The 27,619-nt window shown below is 30.7% G+C and overlaps 1 protein-coding gene across 2 annotated transcripts; it reads right to left on the reverse strand.

The window, feature by feature from the left end:
- LOC143076751 (RNA N(6)-adenosine-methyltransferase mettl16-like) lies at positions 1-27,614 on the reverse strand. Of its 2 annotated transcripts, XM_076252615.1 has the most exons (8): positions 27,477-27,614; positions 15,236-15,565; positions 14,288-14,428; positions 4,819-5,077; positions 4,293-4,362; positions 3,667-3,756; positions 1,818-1,952; positions 1-872 (listed from the first exon to the last, which is right to left on the reverse strand). In XM_076252615.1, exons 2-8 carry the CDS (start codon positions 15,555-15,557, stop codon positions 3-5), a joined length of 1,887 nt encoding a protein of 628 aa, XP_076108730.1. In that variant the 5' UTR covers positions 15,558-15,565; positions 27,477-27,614; the 3' UTR covers positions 1-2. The 2 variants fall into 2 exon arrangements, with proteins under 2 accessions (XP_076108730.1, XP_076108731.1); XM_076252616.1 differs by lacking the exon at positions 27,477-27,614 and having other exon boundaries at positions 15,240-15,378.
- Positions 27,615-27,619: the final 5 nt, after the last annotated feature.

Genomic DNA, 27,619 nt, shown 5'->3' on the forward strand with positions numbered 1-27,619 from the left:
TTTTAAGTAGAACCTTTTAATTTGTTTTTAAAGTATTGCAGTACTTGGTTCATGGATTCACGAACGGTTCCATCTATCCATGACATTTCAATAGAAATCATTTCATCTTCAATTTGTTTGACATACAGATTACACTTCAAGAGTGTCAAGAGTGTAGTTTTCTCAATTTGATTGTTTGCGTCAGAAGCAGTCGGTAGTAAATTATCTGCGATGGTATCACACTTCATTAGTTTTACACCAGATGAACTACTGGCTTCTTGATTATTAGACTCAGATTTTACTTTATCTCCATTCATACTTGTATCAATGTTATTCGTACTTCCATCTGGGTTTTGTACCATTTCCGTAATTTCAGAAATTGGTGCTTTTCCTTCAGTTTTTGGTATCTTTGCTTCCAAATTATCGGAACTCTTTGAATGTTTCCTTTTTCTCTTTCCTGATGTATTGCCAGCAACACTTATGTCACCTTTCTGAGCTATTTCTGTTAAATTTGCTTGATTTTTCTCTACAGGAAATGCTTTTCCAGCACTCTGAGAAGTGGATAATTGTGTAGTATAAGAACTATTTTTGTTCATATCATTGGTGCCTGTTTCTCTAGCAATCAGAGAAGTGTCTAACTGCGTAGTATTTTTAGAATTGTTTGTGTTCATATTTTTGTTGGTGTCTGTATCTCCAGCTATCAGAGAAGCCGCATATTGTGTAGTATGGTTAGAATTGTTAGTTTCCATATCTTTAGTGTCTGATGAATGTTCTTGAGATTGTTTATCCTTGGGATGTCTGCGCTTCCTTCTTTGATTTGACCATGTGTTTTGATATGCAGTTAACACCATGGATATCTTTGTTTCATTAGATTTCTTATCTTCACATTTAATCTGAAATTGATCATAAAATATTAAAGGGGCATAAGCTACAAGTTATAAAAAATAATTAAAATATGATTTCTTTGTTCAAACATATGAAAGTGAAATACACATTGACAATTTACTTACATAAATTTTACATGAATTTCAGTTTATATGAATATCATGAAAAATTCAAATGAATTTCACCTCAAACAAGCTTATACATAAACTAACCAGTTCACTTGAGTACCACTCGAATCTCATGTGAAAACCACTTGAATTTTTTCACATGAATCTCACATGAATTCTGAAAATAAGCTTATTCAAATAACATCTAAATATTCGAATAAATTAAAATCATGACAAATACATTTTTTTGGGTTAAAGTTCACATGAAATTCATGTAGATCTCAATTCATGTGAACCTGGAAAGGTTCATGTGACTTACATGTATAAGCTAGTTTGAGGTGAATCTCACTTGAAATTTTTTATGTGAATTTCATATGAGGTTAGCGATTTTTCTATTCATAAAGGGCATAACTCATGAACTGTAAAAGTGACACCTCCATTTTCGAACTTGATCTATGTTTTGTGGTAATAAGTATTGTGTATAAGTGTAAAAACATTTGGTTGAGGCAAACTTAAGTATATAAAGAGAAGGGAAACGAAAAATTCAGCAATTATTATTTTTTATAAAGGGGCAAAACTCACGGTAAAAGTGACACCATCCAATTTCTGACTTGATCTGTGTTTTGTGGTATCAGTATTGTGTATAAGTTTTGTAACATTTGGTTGAGGTAAACTATAGTTAGAGAATGGAATCAACTTTTGGGGACCTACAGGACTGACTGGACGAACAAAATGGATGGATAAGGGTAACACTTAATGCTACAGCAGGGGCATAAAAAGTTCTTACCCATAAATGTTGAAGGTTATCTGACAAACCACTCTCAATGTTTTATAAAAAGTACTTACCTGTAACTGTTTAAGGCACTCTTTGATTTGATATGCCACCCCCTCAGTTGTGTACATGATGCCTGGGGTGTCCTCAGGAACAACATAAGACAATGGTGGTCGCTTTTCTTTTCTCTTCTCTTTAAATTCAGATTTCTGTAAAACAAGGTGTTAAAGGGCATGAGCTATGATTTTTACCAAAAATTAAAGTTTACATTTTTTTTGTTTTTTAAACTTTTATAAAAGCAGAATTTGAAATATTATTTTATTAGCAGTCATTTTGATTCAATTTCTTCAAATTAAGCTCAAAAACATTGTTAATATATTATTAGCTTACAATTCAATAATTCATGTGTTAGAAAACATATGCATCCAAACTTCAATTAAACCCTTAGCTGGAGAAAGGTCATGCATGTTTAACGCTTGTTCAGTTATTAAAAAGAAAAGAATGTCAACGTCTGAAAGTGAAACTAGTGATCCACCTGAGGGAATCAATTTCATCAACATATTACAATTTCAATTTACATAATGGTTTGTAATTTTATCCGAAGTGTTTCCATTGACTTTCAAAATCATAACTATCTCTTCCTTCATCATTATGATAGAAATATGTGACTGATCATTGTGGTAAATGTTAAGGTTATAATAAACCATAAGATGTTATTGGCGCAGCCATTTTATGAGCATAACATGGCATTCAGAATAAAGGGTATAGCTAATCCTGATTGGTTGATATGTGCGCCCGTTATTTTTTGTTTTTAGAGACTTTGTGCATTCTGCATTATACATAAGGCCAAATAAATTAGTTTCCCTAGCCCTAACGGAACTGAGATGTCTTTTCAACGTCAGGATGAGACACATATTTTTAAGTGCAAAATTGATAGGGCATGGGAGATAAGTATAAATTATGCTAAGAAAAGCAACGGGAACCTATATTTTTTGGAAAGAAACATTCTGTCCTTATAACAATTTTTAATTCTAGCAAGGTTTCGATAAAAAAAAATCAACTATCTAAAGTTTGTATCTTGAAAAAAGGTTATTATTGTTGCTAATGTGGAAATTAATTATTTAGTTCAATCTTAATGACTCGATAGTGGAAAATGGGAGATAACTCATTTAAATTTGTCATGGATAAGAGTACCCAAAGGAACAATATTAATGATAATTCTTTATTCAAAGAGGGTTACAAAGATAGCTATAAAACTTATCTTCCCTAAGGACCTCATAAACTAAACTGAAAAAATAACAAACAAATGAATAACAAAATAATCGAACAAATTTTTCAAATGAACTTTTGATTTTTTCAGGGATGTTGGTGAGATATTCCATAAAATAGATCCTGAATATAGATAAAGATTTGTTATACAACTCTGTTAGTATTTTAGTACTGAAGAAGTAAATTTTTCGAACATGAAACCGGTTGAGACATCTTAGTATTGTTCTTCTTAATTAACTTGATCATAACAGAGTTAAATTGGAATCAGAATTTCAGTGCTAAATAAATTAGTTCAAAGGGGAGTGAAAGAGACCAGAGGGACATTCAAACTCATAGATCGAAAATAAACTGACAACGCCATGGCTAAAAAAGAAAAAGACAAACAGACAAATAATAGTACACAAGACACGTTACAGAAAAGACTAAGATGTTTCTCATTTTAAAAGGACTTAGTGGTAAAATTAAGGTCTATGATAATGATATTGGTTAACAGCCATTGAATATCTGTGTCACAGATGACAAGGTGTATGTTCAATTTGTCAAAATACTGTTTTCTTATCAAATTTATGACATATCACAAGATTTTTTTACTTAATGATATTGAAAACACATTGCTCTCTTAATTTACAGGTTTTACTGTTATACAATACTTACAGGAAATTTAATATTTTCATCAAATGACCAGCCAAGTCCCCATCTCATTGTCTTACCCTGACAAAATTCTATTGTAGAAAAATTTAAAATCTACAAAGACAGAAAACAAGATTTTTTGTGATAAAAAATCTTTGTAATAGAAAATGGAAAAAAGAAATTCTACATTTATTCTAAAACAAATGTCAAGTCATACTCATTGTTGAAGGCCGTACGGTGACCTATAGTTGTAAATGTCTGTGTCATTTTGGTCTTTTGTGGATAGTTGTCTCATTGGCAATCATACCACATCTTCTTTTTTATATAGTCAAGTTATAGACGTAATATAATTTAATTTAAATGTAACAGTCCAATTTATTGCACTTGAAATTTAAAGTTGATTGATAGGCTGTGTATCTTTGGACAATATCTGATATAAATAATATCTATGTTCTCCAGATGATTCGGTTTTATGTATCTCAATTTATTCATATTCATAATTATTTCTCCTTTTCTATAAAATGTGCCAAACTACCAGTAGCAAATTTTTCACAAAGGTCTGATGAATATATGTAAATCTGATAAACCTATTCATTAAAAGCATTTCTCATTCTCTCCTCCTCTCTAACATACCATATATATTTACTTACCTTTAGCTTTCTGAGTTCTTCCTTCAGGGGAGACAAACTTGTTTTCTTTCCAACCATACTAGTATATACTCTATAAAGATAAAATAAGAAAAAAAAAATATATAAAAAAGTTTAATACATGTTTATAACTCATTTCCTCGCTCTCATAATACAATGAGATTATTTATAAATAAAGATGGTTCTGAGTTTCAAACAAATCAAATACATTATGCTCCCATCCAATTGATAAATAAAAGACCAAGAAGAAATGATTATCTCACAAAGGCATAGGTTCCATACGGCCCTAAATTGGCTCATGTTTTTAACTTAGATTTCAAATAAGGATTTATTGACCAATGAATAGTATATTGACTAGATAGGGAAAAGTCTTTTGTTGAAAATTTACATACCTGCTTTTTATTCATGACGTCACAAATAGTACTTATTTTGATTTACAGTGTAAAAATCAATCAAAATGGGTAAAATTCCATTGATTATTGGACAAGAAACATAGAAAAGTAGGCACTAGATTGTTTCAATATATTACCTGACTTTTGTTTTAAGCTCCAAGGACTCGTGAATCATTTTCTTAACAAACTCAACTTCTCCTCCAAATGCCACACTTTCTGTAGGACTTGCTGTATTCACAGAATGGGGTTCTGGTCTGTCATCTGATCTGGTATTTGTGATACCCTGTGCCTCTAGATTGTCCATAAAAAATGGTGGGTTACACATGCAGAAGGTATAGGTGGCAGCACTTGTCTTTAAAACATCTAGAAGGACAACATCTTTTTCAACCTTTTGAACTGCCAAAAAAATTGAATTTAATAATAAGGTGTCATTAATATTATAATACAATGTAGTATTTAGAAGGAACTTTAATTCCTGTTACATTACCTTGTTATACTTGTTTTTACTATACATGTATATTTTGAAACAGTATTACATTTATAAGGATTTCTAATTTAACAGAACTATATAAATTGTAAAGATAGGTCATTAATTTCTGAAATAACTGTTTTTAAAATAAGACAGTCTTATAAATTATTATCGTAATGCTCATCTAGTCAAATTATTAGCATTAATAAAAACCTCACAATAATTTCTGAATTTACAGTACTCTGATTAGTTTCAGAGGAGATTTATGTAAAAGCTGGGAACAGTAACCAGTCAGAGCTCTGACATAAACAAGTCAGAATAAAATGACTTCCATAGGTCAGATATAATTTGATGTAAGTGTTGTCTCCCTTCTTGCACTCAACAGAATATGACTTGTACAGGTCAGTTTATGTCAGACTTTAATTTATCATAAAATGACTTCCACAGGTCAGCTTTTGCATAAAATATTGTGACTTAATATCTTCATATTCTAATAAGATTTATGTCCCTTTTTAATGCATTTTGACTTAGAGAGGTCATTTTTGTTCTGACTTGAAGCAGTCATTACTACCACTTTGTTATCAATCTCCATAAAATATAGTGATTACTAGTTTCGAATCAAAGAGTTTAAAAAGTGAGCTCATCATACCTTCTTCTTTCCAGAATCTTAACATAATATTTTTTTCTCATCAAATTCAATCATTTCAAAATACAAACAAAAACCAAAGCAGAAAAAATGGATCATACAATTTTCTGTCAATATCAAAAGATTTATAAAATACAATATTAGATACATTTACTAGTACCATGACAATACTTCAAATCTTCCAAGGAAAACAAAAGGGATCTATTCTCATCCACTTTTAGCTAAATTTATCAAGAGCAAAACATTTATTATTTTAATATTTCATTGAGGTAAATACTGTTGTGCAAACTGACTCAAACAAGCTGACTTCAAAAGTCAGTCAAAACTAAACTTATTTCAACCTTTAAGTCTAGTACTGTCATATTGATTTAAAAATGTATGGGAAAGCCAGATATAGGACAGAGAAAATATTAAAGGTCCCCTAAAGTCACAATGAGGACTATAAAAAAAAATATTTGGTATATTCAATATTTAAATGCAATTTCTTTTAAACAGGTCAAATCATGTTTTGACTTAAAGCAGTCAGCCCAAAACTAAATTTATTGAAATTTTTAGAGTGGGGCACTGACATATGATATTAAATGAAAGTATGGGAACCTCAGACATAAGAAATATATGTAAGATCCCCTAAAATAAATAACCATTTGACTTAATTGTTTCTAAACATTTATCAAATAAATTCACAAATGGCAGATTCAGAAGCAGGGCTTAAAGGAAGTACACCTAGCTTTGATTGGAAAATTTGTTCTGCAATCTGACTTGAACAGGTCAAATCATGTTCAGACAAATTGACTTAAACAGGTCAAATGGGCATGTTCGGACAAATTGACTTAAACAGGTCAAATCATGTTCTGACTTAAAAGAGTCTGTCAAAAACTAAATTGCTTGCAAAGTTCTGTAAAAGTCGTGCATTATCATGATTGTCATGATTGTGATGTGATTGTTAAAATTGAGAATGGAAATGGGGAATGTGTCAAAGAGACAACAACACGACCATAGAAAAAACAACAGCAGAAGGTCACTATCAGGTCTTCAATGTAGCGAGACATTCCCGCACACGGAGGCATCCTTCAGCTGGCCCCTAAACAAATATATACTAGTTCAGTGATAATGAACACCATACTAATTTCCGAACTGTACACAAGAAACTAAAATTAAAAAAATACAAGACTAACAAAGGCCAGAGGCTCCTGACTTGGGACAGGCGCAAAAATGCGATGGGGTTAAACATGTTTATGAGATCTCAACCCTCCCCTATACCTCTAGCCTGTATGGATACAAGTAGGAAAAAAAATCACAAAAAATTAAGTCACAATTATAAGAACTATATATATAAAAGATAATTTGGTATATTTTTGATATCTTAATATTTCATTGAGGTAAATCCTGTTGTGCAAACTGACTTGAACAAGTCACATTATGTTCTGACTTCAAGGAGTCATTAAAAGACTATACTTTAATTAAGTATTGCAACTTTAAGTCTGGGATTGTGACATATGCATTTAAGAATGTATAAGAAACTCAGATAAAAGACACCCTATAATAAAGTCACAAAAATGTGGACTATAAAAAAGTGTATTTGGTATACTATTATTTAATATTCAAATGTATTTTGTTAACAAATTTCTCCAAATTATTTTAAAATTTTATTATATTTCTGTATTTTCATGACTTTTTTTCTGTTAAATTAACATTTGGAACTTTCGGTTTTAAAAAACATTATTTTAAAAACCATTTGACTGAATTGTTTCTTAAAAAAAAATATGAATTAATTAACTCAACAGTAGCAGATTCAGATATGGAGGGGGCGTAAAGGAAGAAGACTTAGTTTTGATTGGACATTTTTTTTCTGTCAACTGACTTTAACAGGTCAAATTGTGTTCTGACTTCAAAGAGTCAGTCCCAACTAAACTATTTCAACTTTTAAGTCTTGTTTTTTCATATTGATTTTAAAATGTACGGAAAAGCCAGATAAAAGACAGAGGAAATAAGGTCCCCATACGGCGCAATAATGAGGATTATAAAAAAGTTTATTTTGCATATTCATTATTTAAATGTATTTTGTTTTAAACCGGTCAAATTATGTTCTGACTTTAAAGAGTCAGTCAAAAACTTCACTTTAGCTAATTATTACAACTTCTTAGTCTGGCATTGTCATATGCATTTAAGAATGTATGGGAAAATCAGATAAAAGACACCCACTAATAAAGTCACAATAATGAGGACTATAAAAAAATGTGTTTGGTATATTTTTTATTCAAATATATTTTGTTTACAAATTTCATCAAATCATCTTTAAATTTTATTATATTTTTGTATTTTCATGACCTTTCTTTTCTGTTAAGTAACACATGGAACTTTTGGTTGTAAAATATATTATTTTAAACCATTTGACTAAATTGTTTCTAATAAACCTATCAATTAATTAACTCAACAGTAGCAGATTCAGATAAGGGAAAAAGGGGGAGAGGGGGGCTTAGAAGAAGAATACCTAGTTTTGATTGAATTTAATTTTCTCTGTAAACTGACTTTAACAGGTCAAATCATGTTCTGACTTCAAAGAGTCAGTCAAAACTAAACTTATTTCAACTTTTAAGTCTAGGATTTTCATATTGATTTTAAAATGTATGGGAAACCAGATAAAAGACTGATGAAATAAGGTCCCCTTATTAAGTCACAATAATGAGGACTATACAAAAATGTATTTGGTATATTTTATATTCAAATGTATTTTGTTAACAATTTCATCAAATTAATATCTTAAAAATTTATTCTATTTCCGTATTTTCATGACTTTTTTTCTGTTAAGTTAACAAATAGAACTTTTGGTTGTAAAAAACATTATTCTAAAAACCATTTGACTGAATTGTTTCATAATTTTTTTTTAACTCAACAGTAGCAGATTCAAATAAGGGAAAAAAAGGGGGGGCTAAGATGAAGAAACCTAGTTTTTATTGGATTTTTTTTTTCTGTAAACTGACTTTAACAGGTCAAATCATGCTCTGACTTCAAAGAGTCTGTCAAAACTAAACTTATTTCAACTTTTAAGTCCAGGATTTTCACATAGATTTAAAAATGGATCGAACATTTTTATTTGATATATTCAATATTCAAATGCATTTTGTTTTTTAGAGATTTTCATCAAATTATCTAAAAAAAAATATATTGTATTATTTCTGTACTTTCATGACTTTTCTTTTCTGTTAAGTTAACACATGGAACTTGTGGTTGCAAAAAAAATTTATATTCTAATAACCATTTGACTGAATTGTTTCTAAAAAACTCAGTAATTAATTAACTCAACAGTAGCAGATTGATATTTAGTGGGGAGGGGGATTAGAGGAAGAACACCTAGCTTTGATAGGACATTTTTTTCCTGTCAACTGACTTTTACAGGTCAAATCGTGTTCTGACTTCAAAAAGTCAGTCCCATTTAAACTTATTTCAACTTTTAAGTCTAGTTTTTTCATATTGATTTAAAAATGTACGGAAAAGCCAGATAAAAGACAGAGGAAATAAGGTCCCCATACAGCGCAATAATGAGGACTATAAAAAAGTTTATTTTGCATATTGATTATTCAATATTTAAATGTATTTTGTTTTAAACTGGTCAAATTATGTTCTGACTTCAAAGAGTCAGTCAAAAACTTCACTTTAACTTATTATTACAACTGTTAAGTCTGGCATTGTCATAAATATATGCATTTAAGAACGTATGGGAAAACTAGATAAAAGACACCCAATAATAAAGTCACAATAATGAGAACTAATATTTTATATTCAAATATATTTTGTTTACAAATTTCATCGAATCATCTTTAAATTTTATTATATTTCTGTATTTTCATGACCTTTCTTTTCTGTTAAGTTAACACATGGAACTTTTGGTTGTAAAATATGTTATTTTAAACCATTTGACTGAATTGTTTCTAATAAACTTATCAATTAATTAACTCAACAGTAGCAGATTCAGATAAAAGGGAAAAAAGGGGGGGGCTTAGAAGAAGAAGACCTAGTTTTGATTGGATTTAATTTTCTCTGTAAACTGACTTTAACAGGTCAAATCATGTTCTGACTTCAAAGAGTCAGTCAAAACTAAACTTATTCCAACTTTTAAGTCTAGGATTTTCATATTGATTTTAAAATGTATGGGAAACCAGATAAAAGACTGATGAAATAAGGTCACCTTAAGTCACAATAATGAGGACTATACAAAAATGTATTTGGTATATTTTATATTCAAATGTATTTTGTTAACAATTTCATCAAATTAATATCTTAAAAATTTATTCTATTTCCGTATTTTCATGACTTTTTTTCTGTTAAGTTAACATATAGAACTCTTGGTTGTAAAAAACATTATTCTAAAAACCATTTGACTGAATTGTTTCATAATTTTTTTTTAACTCAACAGTAGCAGATTCAAATAAGGGAAAAAAAGGGGGGGCTAAGATGAAGAAACCTAGTTTTTATTGGATTTTTTTTTTCTGTAAACTGACTTTAACAGGTCAAATCATGCTCTGACTTCAAAGAGTCTGTCAAAACTAAACTTATTTCAACTTTTAAGTCCAGGATTTTCACATAGATTTAAAAATGGATCGAACATTTTTATTTGATATATTCAATATTCAAATGCATTTTGTTTTTTAGAGATTTTCATCAAATTATCTAAAAAAAAATATATTGTATTATTTCTGTATTTTCATGACTTTTCTTTTCTGTTAAGTTAACACATGGAACTTGTGGTTGCAAAAAAAATTTATATTCTAATAACCATTTGACTGAATTGTTTCTACAAAACTCAGTAATTAATTAACTCAACAGTAGCAGATTGATATTTAGTGGGGAGGGGGATTAGAGGAAGAACACCTAGCTTTGATAGGACATTTTTTTCCTGTCAACTGACTTTTACAGGTCAAATCGTGTTCTGACTTCAAAAAGTCAGTCCCATTTAAACTTATTTCAACTTTTAAGTCTAGTTTTTTCATATTGATTTAAAAATGTACGGAAAAGCCAGATACAAGACAGAGGAAATAAGGTCCCCATACAGCGCAATAATGAGGACTATAAAAAAGTTTATTTTGCATATTGATTATTCAATATTTAAATGTATTTTGTTTTAAACTGGTCAAATTATGTTCTGACTTCAAAGAGTCAGTCAAAAACTTCACTTTAACTTATTATTACAACTGTTAAGTCTGGCATTGTCATAAATATATGCATTTAAGAACGTATGGGAAAACTAGATAAAAGACACCCAATAATAAAGTCACAATAATGAGAACTAATATTTTATATTCAAATATATTTTGTTTACAAATTTCATCAAATCATCTTTAAATTTTATTATATTTCTGTATTTTCATGACCTTTCTTTGCTGTTAAGTTAACACATGGAACTTTTGGTTGTAAAATATGTTATTTTAAACCATTTGACTGAATTGTTTCTAATAAACTTATCAATTAATTAACTCAACAGTAGCAGATTCAGATAAAAGGGAAAAAAGGGGGGGGCTTAGAAGAAGAAGACCTAGTTTTGATTGGATTTAATTTTCTCTGTAAACTGACTTTAACAGGTCAATCACCCCTAGTTTTTGGTGGGGTTCGTGTTGTTTATTCTTTAGTTTTCTATGTTGTGTCGTGTGTACTATTGTTTTTCTGTTTGTCTTTTTTATTTTTAGCCATGGCGTTGTCAGTTTGTTTTAGATTTATGAGTTTGACTGTCCCTTTGGTATCTTTCGTCCCTCTTTTATATCTTAAAAATTTATTTTATTTCTGTATTTTCATGACTTTTTTTTCTGTAAAGTTAACATATAGAACTTTTGGTTGTAAAAAACATTATTCTAAAAACCATTTGACTGAATTGTTTCTTAAAAAAAAATTAATTATCCCAACAGTAGCAGATTCAGATAAGGAGAAAAAGGGGGGGCTAAGATGAAGAAACCTAGTTTGATCGGATTTTTTTTCTGTAAACTGACTTAAACAGGTCAAATCATGTTCTGTTAAAAAAATGTTGAGGAGAAAATACTTAGAAAATCAGACTAAGTTTGGTGACTTTGTTGTCCTTCAAGAAGTGGTACATGTATATATAAATACATAATATTTTCACTACAACTATCTATTGGGTGTTTTTTAAATAGATTTTTTAGCAACATTTATAACTTTGTAATTTATGTTCAATTGTACACTTGTTATTCTTAATATATATTTTTTTGGGAACAAAATCTTGTCAGGGTTTCTTATGGTACTAGCATGACAAGAGCATTCATATTCTTAAATACTCTAAACATTAAAAGCAAGTCATTATCTTCAGATCATTCTGAGTCTTTCTGGCCTTATTAAATGAAAGTCAGAACATTGAGACTTTCATAAGTCAGAACATTCAGACTTTTATAAGTCAGAACATACTGACTTCCAATATTTCCAAAGGTTAATGCTTTATGTGGCTAAGCATCTGGGGTAAGAATTATAGATGTGTAACTTCATAGTAAAACATATATGCCATATAATTAGGGATTGACCCTGTATGTCATTCAAATCTTCTTGAAATGACGAACAGGAATATTATATGGTCTGGTGGTGGTGATCCAGACCATTTCAAAAAGGGGGATGGGGATGACCCCCATGGACTTTCCCTTTATTTCATTTGATTCGTTGTATTGTCCCATATAATAATATATAGGCTTATGGGGTGGGGCTCTCAACCGTTTACAAGTTTTCAAACATGAGGGGGTGGGGTGGCCCCAAGGGACTTTATCTTTATTTCATTTGATTTGTCTTGTTGTCCCTTACACTAATATATATGGTTCAGGGGTGGGGATCTTGACCATTTACATGTTTTCACACAGTAGGGGTGAAAAACTCCCCCCCCCCAAGGGACTTCCCCTATATTACATTGGGTTTGTTTTATTTTCCCATACAAGAATACATATAGTTTAGGGGTGGGGATCTCGACCGTTTACAAAATATAAGAACATTCGCAAATGGCAGGGGAGGGGGTAAACCCAGAGACTAGCCCGGTATATTTCATTCAAATCAATTTGACATTATAAAAAGGAATATATATGGTTTACAGGTGGGGATCTCGACCATTTTCAAGATATAAGATCATTCTCAAATGACAAGGGGTGGGGCGACCCATAGAGACTAGCCTGGTATATTTCATTATACTTTACAGAGAGAACAAAATGAGTTTAGGGGGCAGGGATCTCGACTGTTCAACATTGTCAAATGACAGGAGTAGGGTGATCCCTGGAGACTTACCCTACATTTCATTTGATTTGTTTTTAATATCATATTCCATGTTCATAATTGAAAAACCCGTTTTGTGAATCTCTTTATAATGTTCTCAAGTTAAAATCAATTTTAAAATAAAAATAAAAAAATATTTCGGGTCTTTAGTTAAACCCTCCCTTCCCTTTATTAAAATTATTCCGATTTCATTTCATTTTCATTAATATCAATATTCAAAAGATCGTTTTTCTCATTGGGAGAAACGAAAAAACAAATATATTTATAAGCCGCAAACTCGGAAAGGTTAAAAAGTCACTTCATGATTGAGTTTAAAAATAGAACAATCACGTGATGATGTTCAGCTCGAAGCAATAATTTTACTTTTAAAATTGCACCGACTGGTTATTAATGTTAATACTGTTTAAGACAACAGGAGTTGTCTCCCGAAAATAACAGTTCATTATCATAACAACATTTTCTGACCTGAACAAGTCAGAATTGTCAGACACCAGGTCATCTCAAAGGCCACGCGTCCGTATTTACAGGTCACGCGCCTTCATGAAACAGCAAAAAAATCACTTGCAAAGACCTTCTTCACACGCAAAAAATATTAAAATGGCCATGAAAATACGGAGGTAATATGTATTACCTTCTGAAAATGACCACATTGACCTAGATTTTCACTAAAAAAACGTAAATAATCACTATATTTTCAATAACTTCTCGTTCGAGAAACTCCCAAAACAACGACTTTAAAACACGTGATCTTTTGCAGAAAACCACGTGATCGTATGTGTCTTAGATCGGCGGCAAATTCAAAATATCTTCTGGTTTGACGGACTCGATGGAAAACTACGCAAAACAAAAATTGACCCGTACAGGTCAGAATTTCAAAACATTTTCTGACTTGAAGAAGTCATTTTATTCTGACTTGTTTATGTCAGAGCTCTGACTGGTAACATATATATATATATATCTAACAGATTACAAGTTTGATACACTGGCATCTCTTTAAAACTTAGTTTTTACTGACATTTTTATTGATATGATCAAAATTATGAGGATAATTCACACGCTGGCTTGGGAATCTATTTTAATTATTACCCGACGATGAAATCGGTTACAATTAGTAAGTGTCAAATCCTGGTAAAAATTAACAGAAAATAACAGACGAAGGACATCAAGTGATGGCAAAAGCAGACACTGGCCTCACAGTGGGTTAACGTTGAATCCATAGTAAAATTAAAACTATTTTTACCTTGTATTAAATTAGTCATCTGGTTTCTTTCCACATTTTTGACAGCACATGTAAAGTTTGTATCATCAAGTTCAGTAGCAAGCAATCTCCATTTATTCATCCTAGCAGAGAGGAGGGGATATACACAACTTCCTCCTGTTCCTGTTAAAAACAAAAATCAGAATTTAACATTTTCCTGCTATTACCAATCTAGAGCTATTTTCCTAATGCAACTAAATTAATGGTTTGGTTGTTATTTTAGCATGTTTAATGTTTGTCTGATACAAACCCTTTTCCAGGACTTATTTTCATTGTATGTTCTCTCTAAATGCAGGTTTTGTTAATCTAATCATCAAGTTTTAAAACGAGGAGCATAGACCTCTCATATAAAAATCATTTCAAGTAAATCAATTCACATCTGCATACACAAGTGCCTGTTCTGAGTTGTTGTCTAAAATTAGTCATATCTTAATGTTTTTTTTTCTCATTTAAAGAATTAGTTAATGAAGGCAAGTCTTTAATCATGTTAATTGTTTCTATTTCATTTATGTAACTTTTTTTACTTATAAACTCAAACATTAAAAGCTTGTCAAGTTACATTGAGTGTTAGTCTTGTTTTTTTGTAAAAGACTGTTATATTGCCCTCTGGATGTCATTGTTATTATTATCCTATCAGAATTAATTCACCTCAAGGAGAATATTTGACATTTAGGGCCCTTTTATACATGTAGATGACTATGCAGTATGTGCTTTTTCATTGTTGAAGGTTGTAGTGACCTATAGATGTTACAAATGTAACTTCTGTGTCATTTGGTCTCATGTGAGGACATGGAAGAGTAAAAAAAAGTTTCATTGGCAATCATACCACATTTCCTTTTTTTAATCATGGAGAATATTTTTTGATTCTACATGTTCTATATTTTGTTTCTCAAGATTCTAATAAATTATAATATGTATGCTTAATATTACCAACATCTATTCCTGAAATGTCTCCCTTAATACTGGAATCTTTCAAAATATCTTCTATCCATAAGATATAGTTAAGCCTCAAAGGAATGGTAGGTACCAGTCTATCAGGAGGCAACACAACATCCAATCCAAAGTCTTCTTTCATAAGTGTGGTGGAAAGCTGTCTTAAAGAATCAGGATTTCTGAAGTCAAGAAAAAGCTTTCCACTTACATCTGGATAAACATGTTTCCTAAATTCTGGATATTTGATGGCAAGGTACTGGAAATTTGCCTTCTTGCTTTTGTACTTGTTCCTTGGATGCATGAACTTATTCAACGCCATAATTAATCCTGTAAAAAATATTTTATTACAGGTAAATAAATTACACTTGTACATGTTGTATAAGTACATGTATCTTACAGATTCCGCAGAATATGTGTTTAGTTCATTAAAAGTTATCTTTTTTGTGCAGATAGAATAAGAAACTACATGATCAGTCAGGGGTGGTACTTAAACAAGTGATTTCAAAATCACTTCTTTGAGTGATTTTGGCTGTGAAATATTTAAAATTTTTGCACAGACTTTTCAAAATCACTGAAACAAGTAATTTGAGAAGTAAACATTTAATCACTTCAATAAGTGTTTATAACATTTTTTGGATATTTTTCCCGCAAGCTTGATTTTTTTATTGGTATAAAGACCAGAATTCCATTGAAAAAACAACTATGTACATGCAGAAATTGTCATTTGCTTGATAAGCCTGCCAGTTTTACAGTGTTTTTGATTATGCAAAAACTGGAATAATTTGTAGATCAGGGCATAACTTTAAAATAAATCATTCTACTTCTAAAGACCAGGTGCTCCGCAGGGCGCAGCTTTATACGACCGCAGAGGTCGAACCCTGAACAGTTGGGGCAAGTATGGACAAAACATTCAAGTGTGATACAGCTCTGAATTTGGATTGTGATCAAATTTTTGACATTATATGGTTTTTTTTTACACAAAACAAATGTCAAGATTTTACAAATCAATTAAAGATTTCTTCAAACTTTTTAAATCTAAAATTAAATAGTTGACACAGCATAGGTTTCTGACACAGAATGAATGTGGTCTAATGAACTTAAAAGGTTTTTTTGCCTTTGAGCAATTCACTATGCTGTTGAATATTAATCCTCTCAAAAAAATGTTTGAAGAAATTTTCTTTTTATTTATGAAATCTGAAATGAGAAAAATTTAACCCCCCCCCCCCCTTTTTTTCACATCCCTGTTTCCCTTTTTCCAAAACTGATATCAATTCAAATTTCTAATGGAGTTTGCAACAATAACTACTCTTTTAAATACAACATAAGATATTAAAATGTAAAATAAAGTGCTTGTTATCACTGAATGGTAAAGATTGGTTGGTAGTAAAAGTGAATATACATTGTTTATTGTATAAAACAATAAAAAAAACTTCATCAGCAACATTTTATATTGGCAAATTTCCAATGAAGTTATTTACATAAAGTTATTGGCAAATAAAAATAGAAAATGACATCATAGTCATGTCTGGCAAATGTCCAACATACATTATCTAAAAACATTTTAGATAAGATAAGGAAAAAAAGCTTCATCAGCAACATTTTATATTGGCAAATTTCCAATGAAGTTATTTACATAAAGTTATTGGCAAATAAAAATAGAAAATGACATCATAGTCATGTCTGGTAAATTTCCAACATATATTATCAACTACTATTCTATACAAAGAAAGATAACTCCAATTGAAAATTAATTGCTATTGCACAAGATTGTGCAATTAGATATTTCTTGCTATTGTGCAATACTGTGCAATTGAAAATTTCTTGCTATTGCACAATACTTGATATGGAATCCTGATTTGGACCAACTTGAAAACTGGGCCCATAATCAAAAATCAAAGTACATATTTAGATAAAGCATATCAAATAAGCCCAAGAATTTAATTTTTGTTAAAATCAAACTTAGTTTAATTTTGGACCCTTTGGACGTTAATGTAAACCAATTTGAAAACGGGACCAAAAATTAAGAATCTACATACACAGTTAGATTTGGCATATCAAAGAACCCCAATTATTCAATTTTTGATGAAATCAAACAAAGTTTAATTTTGGACCCCGATTTGGACCAACTTGAAAACTGGGCCAATAATAAAAAAATCTAAGTACATTTTTAGATTCAGCATATCAAAGAACCCCAAGGATTCAATTTTTGTTAAAATCAAACTAAGTTTAATTTTGGACCCTTTGGACCTTAATGTAGACCAATTTGAAAACAGGACCAAAAATTAAGAATCTACATACACAGTTAGATTCGGCATATCAAAGAACCCCAATTATTCAATTTTTGATAAAATCAAACAAAGTTTAAATCTGGACCCTTTGGGCCCTTTATTCCTAATCTGTTGGGACCAAAACTCCCAAAATCAATACCAACCTTCCTTTTATGGTCATAAACCTTGTGTTTAAATTTCATAGATTTCTATTTACTTATACTAAAGTTATGGTGCGAAAACCAAAAAAAATGCTTATTTGGGTCCCTTTTTGGTCCCTAATTCCTAAACTGTTGGGACCTAAACTCCCAAAATCAATACCAACCTTCCTTTTGTGGTCATAAACATTGTGTTTAAATTTCATTGATTTCTATTTACTTAAACTAAAGTTATTGTGCGAAAACCAAGAATAATGCTTATTTGGGCCCTTTTTTGGCCCCTAATTCCTAAACTGTTGGAACCAAAACTCCCAAAATCAATCCCAACCTTTCTTTTGTGGTCATAAACCTTATGTCAAAATTTCATAGATTTCTATTTACTTAAACTAAAGTTATAGTGCGAAAACCAAGAAAATGCTTATTTGGGCCCTTTTTGGCCCCTAATTCCTAAAATGTTGGGACTAAAACTCCCAAAATCAATCCCAACCTTCCTTTTGTGGTCATAAACCTTGTGTTAAAATTTCATAGATTTCTATTCACTTTTACTAAAGTTAGAGTGCGAAAACTAAAAGTATTCGGACGACGACGACGACGACGCCAACGTGATAGCAATATACGACGAAAAATTTTTCAAATTTTGCGGTCGTATAAAAACCAATCAGGTCACCCAATACTGTTGACCTTTGTCTGATAGTAAGAGTAGTTAATGAATATTGGATTAGAGAACAATTCCCAAGGGTACTTTTTAAAGCCTTAGCACACTAACTTACTGTCCAAGCGCACTGATGAAATTGATATCAAAAGATAAAGGGATAATTGATTTATGTAGGAAAATTATAGAAAAGTTTGTGAAAATATTGAAAATCAATGAAATTAGCATTTGAAGATCAAAGAAAACACCAAAATCACTTAAATAGGTGATAACTGAATATAAACCAGGTGCTCCGCAGGGCGCAGCTTTATACGACCGCAGAGGTCGAACCCTGAACAGTTGGGGCAAGTATGGACAAAACATTCTAGCGTGATATAGCTCTGAATTTGGATTGTGATCAAATTTTGACATTACATGGTTTTTTTTTACACAAAACAAATGTCAAGATTTTACAAATTTTACAACTAAAGATTTCTTCTTCAAACTTTTTTAATCTAAAATTAAATAGTTGACACAGCATAGGTTTCTGACACAGAATGAATGTGGTCTAATGAACTTAAAAGTTTGTTTTTGCCTTTTAGCAATTCACTATGCTGTTGAATATTAATCCTCTCAAAAAAATGTTTGAAGAAATTTTCTTTTTATTTATGAAATCTGAAATGAGAAAAATTTACCCCCCCCCCCTTTTTTCCACATCCCCGTTTCCCTTTTTCCAAAACTGATATCAATTCAAATTTCTAATGGAGTTTGCAACAATAACTACTCTTTTAAATACATCATAAAATATTAAAATGTAAAATAAAGTGCTTGTTATCACTGAATGGTAAAGATTGGTTGGTAGTAAAAGTGAATATACATTGTTTATTGCATAAAACAATAAAAAAAACTTCATCAGCAACATTTTATATTGGCAAATTTCCAATGAAGTTATTTACATAAAGTTATTGGCAAATAAAAATAGAAAATGACATCATAGTCATGTCTGGCAAATGTCCAACATACATTATCTAAAAACATTTTAGATAAGATAAGGAAATAAGATGTAAAAAAACTGCTTGTTATCACTGAATGGTAAAGATTATTTTAATTTATCAGTTGGTAGTAAAAAGTGAATATACATTGTATATTGTATATAACAAAGATTTAAGTTGATTCTGGACAAAGAAAGATAACTCCAATTAAAAAAAAATCTTGCTATTGCACAATATTTTGCAATTAGATATTTCTTGCTTACTATTCTGGACAAAGAAAGATAACTCTAATTAAAAAAAAAATTGCTATTTCACAATATTGTGCAATTAGATATTTCTTGCCATTGCGCAATACTGTGCAATTGAAAAGACTTGCTATTGCACAATACTTAATATAATAATTTTAGATCCTGATTTGGACCAACTTGAAAACTGGGCCCATAATAAAAAAATCTAAGTACATTTTTGGATTCAGCATATCAAAGAACCCCAAGATTTCAATTTTTGTTAAAATCAGACTAAGTTTAATTTTGGACCCTTTGGACTTTAGTGTAGCCCAATTTGAAAACAGGACCAAAAATATGAAGAATCTACATACACAGTTAGATTTGGTATATCAAAGAACCCCATTTATTCAATTTTTGATGAAATCAAACAAAGTTTAATTTTGGACCCCGATTTGGACCAACTTGAAAACTGGGCCAATAATCAAGAATCTAAGTACATTTTTAGATTCAGCATATCAAAGAACCTAACTGATTCATTTTTTGTCAAAATCAAACTAAGTTTAATTTTGGACCCTTTGGACCTTAATGTAGACCAATTTGAAAACGGGACCAAAAGTTAAGAATCTACATTCACAGTCATGACAGTTAGATTCGGCATATCAAAGAACCCCAATTATTCAATTTTGATGAAATCAAAACAAAGTTTCATTTTGGACCCTTTGGGCCCCTTATTCTGTTGGGACCAAAACTCCCTAAATCAATACCAACCTTCCTTTTATGGTCATAAACCTTGTGTTTAAATTTCATAGATTTCTATTTACTTATACTAACGTTATGGTGCGAAAACCAAGAAAAATGCTTATTTGGGTCCCTTTTTGGCCCCTAATTCCTAAACTGTTGGGACCTAAACTCCCAAAATCAATACCAACCTTCCTTTTGTAGTCATTAACATTGTGTTTAAATTTCATTGATTTCTATTTACTTAAACTAAAGTTATTGTGCGAAAACCAAGAATAATGCTTATTTGGGCCCTTTTTTGGCCCCTAATTCCTAAACTGTTGAAACCAAAACTCCCAAAATCAATCCCAACCGTTCTTTTGTGGTCATAAACCTTGTGTCAAAATTTCATAGATTTCTATTAACTTAAACTAAAGTTATAGTGCGAAAACCAAGAAAATGCTTATTTGGGCCCTTTTTGGCCCCTAATTCCTAAAATGTTGGGACCAAAACTCCCAAAATCAATACCAACCTTCCTTTTGTGGTCATAAACCTTGTGTTAAAATTTCATAGATTTCCATTCACTTTTACTAAAGTTAGAGTGCGAAAACTAAAAGTATTCGGACGACGACGACGCCGACGCCAACGTGATAGCAATATACGACGAAAAATTTTTCAAATTTTGCTGTCGTATAAAAATCACTGAAATAGGTGATAATGAAATCACTTGTTTAAGTAGCACCTCTGACTGATGATCATGAAGAGAGTGGGAAAATACCTTTTTCTGCGATTTGTATGTTTTGGGTGACTTTTTTCAAAAGACAAGTTAAGTACCTTGTTTTATATGAGGACGAAGTTCTCTGTAACAGTAGAAAAATCAATAAAAAAAAAAAAATCGGTCAGGAAATTTTCATTGTACTCATGAACTCGAAATGGTTAACTTTTATTTGTCACTTTTTTTAATTCCTGCATTTGCACAGAACACAGAAATCTACTTCCTTCTTCTGGTCTAGTTGTCGTGAGACTTTGAGTAGTCTAGTAAAATATAGGAACTCAAGGAACACAATACCAAAAATTTCATTTTAATACTCCTTTGTCTCTGATATGAATTAACGTTACGGTTACCTGATGTATTGCCTTTCTTTGTTTACATTGAACAACACGTCATAACTTAAATAACATCACGGGTAACAAATCCCTAACAACAGAATCAAAATCTGAAACGTTATGGTATTTCCGTTTCTTTTTTTAACAAATATTTAGTTACAAAAAAAAATATTCATACAGACTTACTCCCCATTCACAGGTAATGCCTGCCTCATAATATTATGGTACATAAGATTAATGCTCTTCTTGTGGATGATTTATTTAACTTTGAAGATAATCTATTACAATTAATAGTGGACTGTTCAAAATTCCAGTTTTTAAAACAATTATGGATATTTATTGAGCGCCTGTCAAGCAGCTTATGTTTTGGTCTACATCAGAAGAGAACTAGTTTATTACTATAAAGACTGTATAGTTTTCCAAGTTAATATAGTGCAATATTTCATTTTTTTGAGTGTGGTATAGATGATAATGATTTCTTAAGATTTAAACTGATTGTTTGTTTAATATTTTTAAACAAATCAGTTAGGCGGTCTTATTTAACGCTTATATGATAGGTGATAATTTTACACCTTCTTTTTAGATTTTAAATGTTTTCTTGTCTTGTCGCTAAGTCATAAGTACAATTAAACAGTGAAATTTTTCTTTACCTTAAGTTTAATAATTCTGTAATAAGGCTCTCTTACCTTAGCCGTATTTGGCACAACTTTTTGGAATTTTGGATCTTCAAATGCTCTTCAACTTTGTATTTATTTGGCTTTTTAACTGTTTTGATCTGAGCGTCACTGATGAGTCTTGTGTAGACGAAACGCGCGTCTGGCGTATAAAATTATAATCCTGGTACTTTTGATAACTATTGATAGGGGTATATACTAATATAAGTGTAAGAGCAAGGGTTAGGACTTACAGTTCGCATTTTATGAGCATGTTTAAGTGTGAAATAGACATTTGCTGATCTGAGCAAGTTTTACAGTCAATGTGCGTTGTGGATACATGTGATGCAGGGTTTCCGCTAGCGGTCGCCATTTTCACAATTTGCTAAAAAATAATAATTGTGGCGATAAAAAATTGTCATTTGCGAAAGAATTTGGCGAAAGAAATATTTATAACGATTTATTTCCTCCATCTTATTTATTTACTTTTTTTCTCGAACTTTACCCGATCAGACAATACTTCGAATTCACCTTGACCTCATTAAGATTTGGACAGAAAATCAATAATCAGCTGATTGCATTTTATAGCTATCGACAACAAAGGACTAATTAATAAAGGTGTTGATTGTATTGTTTGAAAAAATGATATGGTTAAATGGCTTCCGCTAAATGTAACATACATAATTTATTCACACTTTGCGACGCACATGTTTGAAGCAAACTTTTGATGTCTTCCCTCCTTTTAGCGATAGTTTAGAAAAGAAAGCTGTTGTTGTGACGAAAAATGTTCAAAAGCAAGAAAAATCTCCGATTTAAAACTTTAATCATGTTAATTATCCTTTGACTTTAATATAGGTAATTGCTTAGGGAGTCTACTGTAAAGTCGTTTGAGTGACACACGTGTTTCAAGCATAAAATTACGTCTCAACTTTTTCATTTACGATGGTCAAGAAAAGAAAACTGTCCAAAAGGTTGGGAACAATCCCTCGAATGAGAGTAACCCTTCAATGTAATGACTACACCAGGGATGGGGTAATTGAAAATGTAATGGTAATTAAGTGTAATGCATTACAATTTTCCATGTAATTGAATGTAATGTGTAATTGAGCATTTTTTTAATTACTTGTAATGGTAATTTAATTAATTACAATGAAAAAAGCATGTAATGCTCAATTACTTTTGAATTACATTTCAATTACATGTAATTTTATGGTGTTAATGATAAGGATTTATGTTTAATAATATAAATTGTAAAAGTATATTTATTTTTCAAATATTGATATCACATACTTTCTGTAATTTATTCTAAAGTTTTTATATTACTTATTTGACCAACAGATTTTCTTTCTGAATAGTCTTATGATTTGAAAAAATACAAATGTTTTTAAGAAAGATCTTTAACTAAATAGATTGAAAAGTAATAAATCACCATGTTAAACAAAAACAAAAAAATGTGTGAAAAATCTTTGTGAGAGTTCATTTAGAATTTAAATTTACTGCACACAATCATTTTGTCAAATTAGTATACACAAAAGGATTATAGAAATAAAAATTAACAGCTGTAAAAACAAACAGCAATTAATCAGATTAAAATGTCCAGGGGCAATGCCACTATTACAGATATTTTATCTAATTAGCAAAATATTGCTAAGATGTAGACATTATATACATTGTTTGTACTAAAAATTATTTTCAATGTTGTGACAAGCATACCTTTTAATAATTATTAAGTGATTTTTTTTTTATTTATTTATAATTTCTTTATTCATGCTATGTTTTATTTAAATAACTTCATTTCTGAGATGTCAAAATACCCTTTAAAGTATTGGCAAGTTAATAGGAACTAATTTCCTCTTCTATCAACACATCTACTGATGTACCTCTACCTCCATGTTCTAATTAAGCAATATATGCCACATTAGCTCCTATAGAAATACTTTTTAGAATGGCTGTCAAAGTGTACAGACCAGAGATATGCAGAATTTACTCATGATTATCAAAATTACTCATGATTATCAAATGCAACGCTTAAACTATGTTTACATGAATATTTTACATATAATGCCACTATTACATGTATTTTATCTGATTAGCAAAATATTGCTAATATTTAGACAAAATATACATGTACTAAAATTTATTGTCAATATTGTGACAAGCACACTTATTAATATTTTAAAGCAAAAAAAAAATATTTATAATTTCTTTATTAATATTATGTTTTCTTTAAATGACTTCATTTCTGAGATGTCAAAATACCCCTTGATGTATTGGAAAGTTAATAGGAACCAATGGTTTATTCCTGATTGTCCCACTTTTAAAAATTTTAGAGTTCTGATTGTCCCACATTATTTTATGTAGTAAAATGTTCTTAGATAAACAAGGTAACTGTTGTTTGTTTTGCTAAATAAACAAGAATTAATTATTGCACATTTAATATTAATTTTATAAAAGTATAAAAAAATGTTTTTTAAATCATTAGATTGATACACTTTTGATTAAAAAAATATTATATTTCTGATTTATCAAATAGATTTTTTAAGGTCTTGAATTAAACTTTTTTTCTGAACCTGATTTTTGGGTTTATGTACGACTCTAGAAAAATAATTGGTGACGAAAATCATATGGTGGTGCACTTATTTTTGCTACAGCCATTTGAAAGTACCCAATTCTGATGATATTCTATGTTCTGATCAAGCAATGTCTGCCACATTATAGCTCCTGTCGAAAGACTATTTACAATTGCTGTCAAAGTGTTCAGACCAGAGAGATTCAGACTAAATGACAAAACATTAAAATAACTAATGATTATCAAATGCAATGCTTAAACTATGCTTACCATAGGCGGATCCAGGGGGGGGGGCTGGGGGGCCCGGGCCCCCCCTTTCGTGGGAAAAAATTGGTTGATTATATAGGGAATCATTGAAGCATGACTGGAGCGGCCCCCCTCTTAGGTCAGTCAGCGGGCCCCCCTTAGGAAAAGTTCTGGATCCGCCACTGCTTACATGACTATTTTACACATGTATTATATACATGTATAATATTGGTTAACAAATATTATGATGAAATGTAATGTATAATTTAATTAATTACTTTAGTAAAGTAATTGTAATTTAATTAAATACATTTCAAAAACTGTGTAATGTGTAATTAGTGTAATTGACCATTTTTGCAATGTAATGTGTAATTTAATTAATTACATTCCAATGTAATTGACCCCAAGTCTGGACTACACACGAAATGAGAAATCAATTTCATGTGATGAAAGCTTTTGTTTTGTTGTAAAAAACACTTCTTACATTCTTAGCTAGTACAAAAGGGCACATCAGTATTTTTCTTTTAAAGAAACTTTTCCAACAAACTATACTGGTATTATATGATCAAAAGATGTCCATGAATTTTGTTATATTCCAGGACTTATATCTTCTTTATTATTAAAAGTATAGTGGCCCCCTCATTTAGAAAAGCTGTATAAAATACTATGAATATTTTTCCTTTTAAGTTAAAAAAAAATCTGTTGTTTTAAAGTAAATGTTCAGTGTTTATTCATTAAAATGTAGTCTCTAAAATAAGTTTGGGGGGGGGGGGGGGGGGTAGAAAAAAAGGTAAATTTTAAATGAAAAATATATTTATGTCACTTGGCGAAAAAAATAATCAAGTGGCGATAAATATATTGTTTTGGTGAAAGAGGTGGCAAAAAAAATAATTGACCCAGGGGAAACCCTGGTGATGTATATATATTCTATTGATGAGCAGAGAGACACAAGTGAGATAAAGGACAAAATGACAGTGGCTGAATCTATCAAGTTTTAGATTTTAAAATATGACTGTATATATATACAGTTTGAATACTTTTAAATAAGTGTGGTGGCGGTGTATATAAGTGTTTAAAGAAGATGTTTTTAATCCAATAGTGAATATTCAATAATACGGGATTCTACACTTCAAGAGGATTTTCCAACTGAAGTGGTTCATCTGGTAAAGGTGGAAAATCAGAATAGGTAACAGGTTACACATGTATGGGGGAAAAAATCCAAGACAAGTGCCTGTGGCTTTCTTGTGTGCTTTGAGATTGAGTTGAGCACCCTACTACAAGAGCATTGAGGCTCTCAAAATTTATATCAAAGAACACTTGTTCAAACTAATTTTTCCTGCAGGCATCAATATTCAAGAATATTTTTTCAATTTAGAAACAAAAATATATATATATATATAAAGATGTAGGAGGTAGGTAATGGGAGTATCTTCAGGCTTCATGATGAATAACAGTAAAACTTCAAACCAATTGCTGTTAACTGTAATTTTTTGTGCATGACGATATTAAATATCAAGGACGTATATTAGAAGGATAGAAAACTCCCGATACCGTCTTGATAAAGTTATACGTCCTTGTAAATATGTACACTTTTATACGATAAAAACTTGACTTATTTTGACGTTATTCCAAAAATGATGCAAAAGATAATTTAAATATTTTGAGAACCCTTACGAATCAAATTAAGAGTATTTTGACCATTCACGGTAAAATCTTTTGACAAATTACGGTAAAATCTTAACTAATTTAATGCTTACAGTAGCCCAAAATTATCGTTTGACGACTGACAGTATCAGACATTTCTACCCCATATATGATACACAGGGGCTTGTTTGGTGGGTCAGACGAAGTTTTACTGTCAATGGCGATAGCTATCCTATATTGTTTTTTTTTCATACTGTGTATGATATAGAGCACTTCTATCCATAGCGAAAGACTCGCGAGTATGAGGCGACTATAATATGGGGACGAAGTCCCTACAGTAGAAAATTCAATAAAAAAAAAAAAAAAAAAAAAAATCGGGAAAATTTCCCGAATTTTTCATTGTACTAATGAACTCAAAATCGTTCAATTTTTTTTTGTCGCGTTTTTTAATTTCCGGATCTACGCAGAACACATAACTCTACTTCCTTCTTCTGGTCTTGTTTTCGTGAGACTTTGATTAGTCTAGTAAAATATAGGAACTCAAGGAACACAATACTGAGGGGGGATAGGACCTTTATCGGGACTCCGGGATCGGGTGTTTTTAAGCTCGGGATTTCGGGATTGACCCTTTCGGGATCCGGGAATCCTTTTCTTCGGATTTCGGGATGTCGGGATTTGCTTTATTTAAATTCGGGACCTCGGGATTTCAAGTCTGGGATTTCGGGATCAAGACCCCTCCTATCCCGTCTCAATACTAATATTTCATTTTTAATCATTCTTTGTCTTTGGTATGAATAAACGTTACCTGATGCATTGCGTTTCTTTGTTTACATTGAACATGACGTCATAACTTAAATAACGTCACAAGTAAAATCCCGCCTAAACAACAGAACCAAAATCGGAAACGTTACGGTATTTCCGTTTCTTTTTTTTAACAAATATTTAAATACAAAATAATTTAAACAAACTTCGTCCCCATTCACAGGTAATGCCTGCCTCATATTATCAAACACCATCGTGTACTTACCGTTAAATAGTTTAAGGAAACTTAAATAAGCAAATTCAAATGTCTACTAGCAAATGTTATTTCAGGACAGCATAAAATGTAATAAAACGTCTAAACAACGTTTCATGGGCGCAGACATATTGGATCCCGAGGAAGTCTCGTTG

This window comes from Mytilus galloprovincialis, chromosome 5 (assembly GCF_965363235.1).
Source record: "Mytilus galloprovincialis chromosome 5, xbMytGall1.hap1.1, whole genome shotgun sequence".
Lineage (NCBI taxonomy): Eukaryota > Metazoa > Mollusca > Bivalvia > Mytilida > Mytilidae > Mytilus > Mytilus galloprovincialis.